Source organism: Mesoplodon densirostris, chromosome 11 (assembly GCF_025265405.1).
Source record: "Mesoplodon densirostris isolate mMesDen1 chromosome 11, mMesDen1 primary haplotype, whole genome shotgun sequence".
Lineage (NCBI taxonomy): Eukaryota > Metazoa > Chordata > Mammalia > Artiodactyla > Ziphiidae > Mesoplodon > Mesoplodon densirostris.
Window position 1 is genome coordinate 6,576,142 of NC_082671.1, and position 9,874 is coordinate 6,586,015.

Sequence of the window (9,874 nt, forward strand, 5' to 3'; positions counted from 1 at the left end):
ATTTCCAAGTTTATCTTAAACAATCAGGGCCTGATCACTGAAATGCATGTTCTCTCACCAAAATCGAGCCCATGATATCGCCAGGCAATCCTGCTACATTCTTTAATCCTTTCACCTTCCTGTTCTACTGGGTGGTTATTTCACATTTTTTTCCTTCTACTTCCAAGAACACCTTCCTACCCTCACTTCCAGCTGATGATTTTGCTTCCCTTTTTACAGTGAAAATTGCTTCTGATTGCATAAATGAATGTCCACAAACTCCCAGAGTCACATCTACTAAACTACTTGTGTCTGACCTCTGCTCTCACTCCCCTTTCTGTGGATTTACTGTCCTTTTCCAAGGTCAATCTCTTCCTTTGGATCTCAGATCCCAGTTTCCTTTTGCCTTCTCAAGAACATTGCTCCAATGTTTCTTTTTTACTGCATCAACAATTTTTCCCTTTCTAATGAATCATTCCCATCAGCATACAAACATATCGTAATAGGTCTCATCTTTAAAAAAAAAAAAGGCTTGTCATCCTTCCTTGAAGGAAGCTTCAGCTATTCCTCCATTTTCCCCCTATTGACTCCAAAACTTCAAGAGTTGATTTTACCCAGTCATCAATTCGTCTCTCTCAATCTCTTTTAAACTCAAGTTTTTCTAAACCCTGTAGTTAATTCTAATTTCCTCATTCTACTCATTAGCAGCGTTCAAAAAAAAAAAAAAACAACAAAAATAACTCTCCTTCGCAAAGCACTGTACTCATCTGTTTTCATGGACCCCTCACTCTCCTGGTTTGTGTACCTTGCCAGTCACTCTTTCTCTGTCTCCTTCACTGGCACTTCCTTCTTTTATTGACCTCTAAGAATTAGAATATCCTGAGTTGCGGTCTCTGAACTGTTTCTTCTCTTTCTGCTTTCACGTCCAAGTGCCCTAGTCCAGAGCTCTGGCTTTAACTACCATCTACCCCAGTGGTTCCCAGTGGGGGTGATTTTGCCTCCCAAGAGACATTTGGCAATGTCTGCAGACATTTTTGGTTGTCATAACCGGGAGCAGGCAGCTGGCGGGTAGAAGCCAGAGACGCTGCTGTACCTCCCCAAATGCACAGAACAACAAAACAAAAATGCCCTCCGCAACTACAAAGCAACCAGACCAAGTGCTGAAGCTGAGAAACCCAGATCCACCCAGACCTCTTCTCTGAACCCTAGACTCAACTGTATGCTCAATTTCCTATTCATCATCTGCATTGGATGTTTAACAGATAACTCAAACTTAACATGTCTCAAACTGAAGTCTGGACTCCCTCTGCCTAGAAAACAGTACCTGACATAGGACTTGGGCTTTAATGGGAGGTGCGATCCCTGGGCAGAGAGTAAGGGAAAAGGGAAGGATAAGGTGCAAATGCAATGTAGCGGGTTACAAAGCTGGCCACTGCTTCATGAGCCACCAGACCATATGGTCACTTGTCCTTGAAAAGAATAAAGTGAGAGGGAGTTTACCTCCAGGCTCCATCCTATCCCATCTCTCCTACTGGGCAACTCGCACTGGTCCATTGAGTTAATGCCTCCATGTGGCTGTGTTGGTTACCTGGACCTTTTTGCCACCTTGAGGACTCCAGATTCCACACACTGTGGTGTGGTCCACCTCATTAGGCAGAATTCTGCTGCCTGCACAGAAAACTGGTTGATCCAGCAGCAGTTGAGGCAGGCAAGTGGCCAAAGGGCAAGAAGAATGGCAGGGCAGGGAGACTCTGAGGAAAGGCCCCCATGGCCCAACGCAGTAATAACTAAGACACACCAGGTCTCAGACTTCATGTAGCTCACGTTCTGGTGGGACAGGTGCTGTCCAGTTCACTCCTCCAGGAAATGACATCACCATCCACCTGGTTACTAAGGCTACAGACCTAGGAGATGTTCTTCAAATGTTTCTTTCCTCCACATCCCAAATCCTGCCATCTCTGTTTTCAAAATGTAATCCTATTCCTACCACTATCATCCTTGTTTGAGCCATCTTTGTTTGTACTACTTGATAAACTTCAACCTCGTGCCTTGTTTCTAGGAGCCAGAATAACCTTTAAAAATGGCAAATCAGGGGACTTCCTGGCGGTCCAGTGGTTAGGACTCTGTCCTTTCACTACATAGGGCCAGGTTCAATCCCTGGTCAGGGAACTAAGATCCCACAATCCACGTGGTGTGGCCAAAAAGAAAAAAAAAAGGCAAATCATATTATGTTACTGCATGGATCCAAGTCCTCCAATATCTTCCCACTCCAGTCAGAATAAAATGAAATATTCTTAAAGTAGCTTAAGAGGCCCTGCATGAGCTGGCCTCTGCCTACTTTTCTGACCTAGTTTTTCCAACACTCTTCCTTGGTCACTTCTTTCTAGCCTCTTTTGTTTCCCACATATGATGAGCTTGTCCTTGCCTTAGAACCTTTGCATTTGCTCTCGTATTCGTCCTTCTGGTCTCCCTCTTCCTTGACCTCTCTCTTCTTGAAGTTCTTTGTTCAAATGCTACCTTTGTAGAGAGACCTTTCCTATCCATGAAAACCTGTATTTGTCAGTCTGTATCCCCTTAAAATTTTTTTTCTCCCTAATTTATAATGTATGGTTTATTTTTTTAAAATTTATTTTATTGAAGTATAGTTGCTTTGCAATGTTGTGTTAGTTTCTGGTGTACAGCAAAGTGATTCAGTTACATATACACATATATATAATATATATGATGTATATATATATTGTTTTTAATATTCTTTTCCATTATGGTTCATTACAGGCTATTGAATATAGTTCCCTGTGCTACACAGTAGGACGCTATTGTTTATCCATTCTGCACATACTAGTTTGCATCTGCTCATCCCAAAAGTCCCAATCCATCCCTCCACCATACCCCCTCCCCATGGGCAACCACAAGTCTGTTCTCTATGTCTGTGAGTCTGTTTCTGTTTCGTAGATAAGTTCTTTTGTGTAATACTTTAGATTCCACCTACAAGTGATGTCATATGATATTTGTCCTTCTCTTTCTGACTTACTTCACTTAGTATGGTAATCTCTAGGTCCATCCATGTTGCTGCAAATGGCATTATTTCATTTCTCTTTTATGGCTGAGTAGTATTCCATGGCATATATCCAGACAAAACTTCATTCGAAAAGAGATATGCACCCTATGTTCATAGCAGCACTATCCACAATAGCCAAGACATGGAAATAACCTAAGTGTCCATCGACAGATGAATGGATAAAGAAGATGTAGTACATATATACAATGGTTTATTTGTTAATTGTCTGTCTCTCCCACAAGAATGTGAGCTCCAAGGGGTCTGGGACCTCATGTCTTAGTTACTGCTATGTCTCCAGTGCTAGAATTTGGCTGACGCATAGCTGGAGCTAAGCAAATTGTTGAACAAATAAACACCTTCAGACCCTTACCAATGGCGGGCTTGCATCAAGAATGATGAGTTCCTAGCTTAGCAAATTTCTTCCAATTCCATGGAGGTCCAGTCCAGCTCTAAAGACATCTTTCAGGGATGTTGAAAACCTCCTGATCTTATTGTGCCCCCTAATAACCCCCTGGGTTTAGGAACCTGGGATCTCATCCAGTCTGTAAATCTCTTCTACTAAAGCAACCTCCCAATGCTGAATCAGGGCAAGTGCATCCGCATGAGGCTGGGGAGAGGACAGTCTCAGAAACCTTTGAAAGAAGGATGGGGGCTACAGGCAGAGGGAGGTACCGGAGTAGCGTAGGAAGGCCCGTATTGCTAGGACAGGGTCTGAAAATGTTTATCAGATCTAGTAGTAGGGTGTTCTCAGGGCTGCAGCAGCCTTAGCAGCCATAGCGGCAGCAGCAGTAGCAAAGAAAACAAGGGACTTGACAGTATTGCAATGCAGAGCTTCGTGGTTTTTTTTCTTTTTCTCTCCAATAAAGCAGTAGGGTGGAAAGGAAAGGAACCGCGGAGTCAGTGGGATACAGGAATATGTGTTTGGAAGGAGGGGAAAGGGCAGCGCTTAATATGGGAAGGAGGAGTTTAAGAGAACTCATCGTTTGTAAAAGAAAAGCTGGGCTATGGCTCCGGAGGAGTGGAGGGAACAAATACCTATTTTTTTCTGAAAGGAATGCCGGAGTCGGTATCTGGAGGAGGGACTTAACTAGTTCGGTACCCAGGATTGCTGCACTGCCTGGTTGCAGGGCCCGCCGAGGTCCCTGCTTCTCACTAGCCACAACAGAGTGGGGAGGATGCAATCTTTCGCTTTGATTAAAGAGGTGGGTGGTGTCGGCGGGAGGCTTCGCGGTCGCGGTGGTGCTAAGGGGTGGTCCCAAGGCAGCCGGGGAGCCAATGGGCGGCGACTCCGGGCTTCTGCAGCCCCCTTGGAGACTCGGCCGCAGTTGAAGTACCGGAGCTGCTGGCTGCCTTCTCTCGCGCTGCAGGCGCCAAGGAGCAGCGCCTCTAGGGGCGCAGCTGGAGCCGCACTCCGAGGGCACCGCGCACGCCCCCGGCTCCTGTTGCCCTGCGCCTCTCTGCGGACCCTGTCCCCGAGAAGCTGCTAGCCTTGCAAGGGGCCTTGGGAAGGCCCTAGGCCGGAAAAAGAGGCTTCGGGAAGAGGGACGTGGGTGGGAGGTGGGCAGGCGACTTGCTTCTCAGATTCGTTCCAATTAGCACCAAGTTGGCAGACAAGCGCATAAACCCACGAAGGCTTTGGTTTCCCACAAGTCACATTCTCAGTATTTCAAAATAGTCTGATCGCAAGAAAACTTCAACTCCCGTCGTAGGTCAAAGAGGGACACACTCTTAACACCACTGCCTCGCAGTAGCGCGACGGAGAACAAACCCGGGGGATCCTCAACTGCAGAGCCCAACCCGAAGTCCGCATCTCTCCGAGGCCGGCAGGGACAAGCTGGGTCTGCCCTGCAGAGCCCCCTGCGGGAGCGGCCGGACAGCGCGCAGAGAAGCGGATTATTGTGGGACTGCACAAACGGCAGCCGATCAGAGTAGTTGTGCCAGGAACACCACCGCCTGCATTGCGTCGGACCTGACCATTTCCAATGTGAAATTCCCGGAGAGGTCGCGGCCGAGGACCGTGCGTGTGCGGGGCTGTGGACCACAGGGAAGGAGAACTGGCGGTCGGCTTTTCTGGCAGGAGAAGGAAAAAGCCGTGTTGGCAAGGGTGGGAACTGAATGACAGCCCCCCTCTGCCAAGCCACCCCCTCCTATTTTCCACCTACCTCCTCGCTCCCGCCCTCCCCCGCCCTCCCCAACCCACGCCCGGGTGGGCCAATCGCTGCTCCGCATTCCGGGCGCTTTCTCAGGTTTCTGCTGATCTTGCAGCGCCCAGAAATGGACCGAGCGGACCCGAGCCGCACGCACCCTGCCCCACTCGGAGCTCCGAACGGCTTCCGGCGCGCCGCGTAGCCTCGCCGAGGTCCGCGCGGGGTGCGGGAAGCCGAGGGGACCTGCGAGGCGCGGAGATCCAGGCCCTTGCTCGCTCGCCTCCTTCGGGATCGAATCAAGGGCTCCCACGGTGTTGGGAGGGGGCGAGAGCGCTCCGCATCGTCATTCGCTTCAGAGCTCGGGAGAGGGTGGCATTTCGCTTTTCCGCCCCGCAGCCTCCGGAATTGCCCGCACCCGAGAGCGAGAGCGGCGTCTCCAGGTTGCCGGCCACGGGCGAGGATGGGGGTCGGGAACGGACATTTCCGCCGTCGCTGCCCAGTTAAGCGAGTGGCCAACTGAAGGAGAGCAGGACGAGGTGCGAGGGCGGCGCGGTGGCCCCGGCGCCCCTCGGATGCTGTGGCGGCCGCGGCTCGCGCCCGGGTACCGCAAAGGCGACCTGCCGCATTCCCGCTCGGGCTCTCCGCCGACTCAGCACCGCCCCTGCGCCAAGCCGGCCGGCCAGGTAGGGGGTTCCCCGGTCCGGGGCTGCAGAAGTGGGGCTTGGGGCGGCGGGTGAGGGGAGCCGGGGGCGCGGGGATGCTGCCTGGACCTGGAGCTCCGCCAGCGTCTCTGGGCGCTTTTCCGATCTCTAGTTTAACGAAGTTGTAAACAGATCGGCTGTTGGGCATTGGGGAAAGTGGGATGGAGGAGCCCCAAACTTGGATTTCGGGTGTCTGCGTGTGTCTGTCTGCGTGTCTGTGATATAACCCTAGCAAAAGTCTCGTGCTTCCTCAAAAAGCTAGAGGTCTGTGCTCTTCCGTGTCTGTGGGTCCGTCCCATGTGAACGCTTCTGATCTTCTGCCCCCGTATCACTTTCTGTTTCTCTGCAGCGTCCATCGATTGCCCCGGTGGGAGCTTAGAAGGCGGCAGGCGAAGAGGGCTAGCAGGGGGGAGAGCCGAGGAGAAGCAGAGGGGGTGGCAGGCGAGGGCATCTGCCGAGCTGGCTCTGCCCCGGGTCCTAGGAGGGCTCGCGGAGGGGAAGGGAGGCCCCCAAGCGGTGGCCCGGTCCGCTAGAACGGCGCTGCGTTAAGGCACCTCGGAGCAGGAAGAAACACCAACCTTCTTCCCATCGCCACCCCCAATCCCCCCTCCCCCAACACACACCAGTCCCCACCCCGCCCCGGCGAAAAGCTGCACCCGGGGCGGCAGGCGAGGGGGACTCCAAACGGAGAAACAGGCGGGGGGGGTGGAGACGGTCTCCAAGTGGCAGATCCCTCCACCTGCTGGCTCGGAAGCCCCGCCCCCTGAGCGCGGGGGAGCCGCTTACGCAGGTGGGGGGGGCGCGCGGGTCCCCCCCCACCCAGACTCCCTCGCCCCTCCCCGCCCCGGGCCCGCCCCGGGTCTCCCGCCGCTGCCCCCTGCCTCCACCATGACGGTGATGTCGGGAGAGAACGTGGACGAGGCTTCGGCCGCCCCGGGCCACCCGCAGGACGGCAGCTACCCGCGGGCGGCCGAGCACGACGACCACGAGTGCTGCGAGCGCGTGGTCATCAACATCTCCGGGCTGCGCTTCGAGACGCAGCTCAAGACGCTGGCGCAGTTCCCCAACACGCTGCTGGGCAACCCTAAGAAACGCATGCGCTACTTCGACCCGCTGAGGAACGAGTACTTCTTCGACCGCAACCGGCCCAGCTTCGACGCCATCCTCTACTACTACCAGTCGGGGGGCCGGCTGCGGAGGCCGGTCAACGTGCCGCTGGACATGTTCTCCGAAGAGATCAAGTTTTACGAGCTGGGCGAGGAGGCCATGGAGAAGTTCCGGGAGGACGAGGGCTTCATCAAGGAGGAGGAGCGCCCCCTGCCGGAGAAGGAGTACCAGCGCCAGGTGTGGCTGCTCTTCGAGTACCCCGAGAGCTCGGGGCCCGCCCGGGTCATCGCCATCGTCTCCGTCATGGTCATCCTCATCTCCATCGTCATCTTTTGCCTGGAGACGCTGCCCGAGTTGAAGGATGACAAGGACTTCATGGGCACCGTCCACCGCCTCGACAACACCACGCTGGTCTACAAGGCCAACATCTTCACGGACCCTTTCTTCATCGTGGAAACCCTGTGCATCATCTGGTTCTCCTTCGAGCTGGTGGTGCGCTTCTTCGCCTGCCCCAGCAAGACGGACTTCTTCAAAAACATCATGAACTTCATCGACATCGTGGCCATCATCCCCTATTTCATCACCCTGGGCACCGAGATAGCTGAGCAGGAGGGGAACCAGAAGGGCGAGCAGGCCACGTCGCTGGCCATCCTCAGGGTCATCCGGTTGGTAAGGGTTTTTAGAATCTTCAAACTCTCCCGCCACTCTAAGGGCCTCCAGATCCTGGGCCAGACCCTCAAAGCCAGTATGAGAGAGCTAGGGCTGCTCATCTTTTTCCTCTTCATCGGGGTCATACTGTTTTCTAGCGCAGTGTACTTTGCCGAGGCGGAAGAAGCTGAGTCGCACTTTTCCAGTATCCCCGATGCTTTCTGGTGGGCGGTGGTGTCCATGACCACCGTAGGATACGGTGACATGTACCCTGTGACAATTGGAGGCAAGATCGTGGGCTCCTTGTGTGCCATCGCCGGTGTGCTGACAATTGCCCTGCCCGTACCTGTCATTGTGTCCAATTTCAACTATTTCTACCACCGAGAAACCGAGGGGGAAGAGCAGGCTCAGTTGCTCCACGTCAGCGCCCCTAATTTAGCCTCTGACAGTGACCTCAGTCGGCGCAGCTCCTCCACCATCAGCAAATCTGAGTACATGGAGATCGAAGAGGATATGAATAATAGCATAGCCCACTTTAGACAGGCCAATGTCAGAACTGGCAATTGCACCGCAGCTAACCAAAACTGCGTGAATAAGAGCAAGCTACTGACTGATGTTTAAAAAGCCAAGCAGAGAAACTAAAAAGCCCCCCACTTAGCAGCTTGAAAGACTTAAAACACCAAACCAAACCAAACCCCCAGTGACCCAGGTCACTCCTTGTAGATACGTTACTAAATAGTCTTTGAATGCTCTATTGAACTGTCGATGCATTGTTGCATTGCCAATGTTGGGGGGTGGCAAACCCGAAGCTTTCAGGAGCCATGAAAAGAGAAACTATTTTCATTGTATTAAAAAATGGGAAAAGAAAGTGTATTTTCTAAAACTGGTTTAAAATCGCTCAGTCCATGAACTTGTCTAGGTAAAATAAGGTTCATATGCTTCCCCGTTTTTAATCCTTGGTGGCTTCTTTAAATTTTTTTTTTCCTTTTAACTAAGAATCAGATGATCGCTTAGAAATATAAAATTAAAATTTGCATGGGACTCCAATATGAAATCTTGGCAAACTGCACAGTGCATTTTAAGATGGTGCATCAGATGTATTATGTGTAACATGATACACCAGCCGAAACGGGCAACGAACAGATGTTTTTATTTTGATCAACCGAACTGCATATTCCAAGGTGAAAAAAAAATTACTTAAGACTGGTTCACCAAGCACCTTAGAAATCTGATACTGGTCCTGGTCTGTAGGGATTTCCCCCTCTGCCCCATTTCCTTCCGATTCAAACTCTTCTCTAAGAAAAAAATGATAACTGAATGCAATTCATTGATCCATCTGCAGTGCTGCTAAGATTCTCAACTGCAGATGCGCCCAATGGGTCTTTTCTCACCAGTCCTGCACCCTGAACCCCGGCCTCCAGAACTGGATGTAAAACCTTAGCCTCCTTATTGCAACAGAGCACAAATGAAACTAAGTGTAAGCATGTTTGAATCTGATCATAATTTCTTTTACAATCGCATGCCGAGAACGTTAACTCAGACAATAGAGGATAAGCTTACTTTGGAATCGATTCTTCTAAAAATAGATCCTTCTTCATTTGCGTTCACCAAAAGTGCACTCCTTCATTTATTAACTATTTTTATTAGTAAATAAAGTACTGTATTTAAGTACCTATGTTAGTCAGCTGGGAACAGTAACTTTTTGGAGCTCACAGCATGTTCTCTTATTCAGCATTATGGCCGATTTGATTAAGGTGTACCTTGAATTAATTAGTGCATGATTAATTTAATGTAAAAACATTAAAAAATAATAAAAATTATAAGTTTGTGGGTTGAGGGGCCCAAAAGAAACAATGGGGGGGGTAGGGTGGGGGGCACTCAGTCAATCCTCCTGCCTTTGCTCAGGGAAATGTCAGGTTTCTGTGCAGATGTAGGCAGAGAGAGGACCAACATGCCCATCCCTTAAAGGGAAGCTCTGTGGAAAACTTAAGTTATCAAGGTATATATAGCAACACCTAAGAACAAGTATTCTTTCTAGCTGAAGAGAAACACAAGCAAAACAAACAAACAAACAAACAAAGGTGCAATACTGCATGTTTTTTGGTGCATTCTTAAGATGTAAATGAAAATGTTTCTCCATCGTATGCGCCCAAAGCAGAGCTGATTTCTTTTTGCAGTCATGATTTGAAGTCTGCAGAGACTTCGGCCCTCCCCCTGAGGCTCCCTGAAGAAAC

At 50.7% G+C, this 9,874-nt stretch overlaps 1 protein-coding gene across 1 annotated transcript; it reads left to right on the forward strand.

Annotated features, from left to right (window-relative positions):
* The first annotated feature begins 5,268 nt into the window (after window positions 1-5,268).
* KCNA1 (potassium voltage-gated channel subfamily A member 1) lies at window positions 5,269-9,474 on the forward strand. The gene is made up of 2 exons (XM_060112087.1): window positions 5,269-5,867; window positions 6,235-9,474. The coding sequence occupies exon 2, from the start codon at window positions 6,774-6,776 to the stop codon at window positions 8,259-8,261; it is 1,488 nt and encodes a 495-aa protein (XP_059968070.1). The 5' UTR covers window positions 5,269-5,867; window positions 6,235-6,773; the 3' UTR covers window positions 8,262-9,474.
* Window positions 9,475-9,874: the final 400 nt, after the last annotated feature.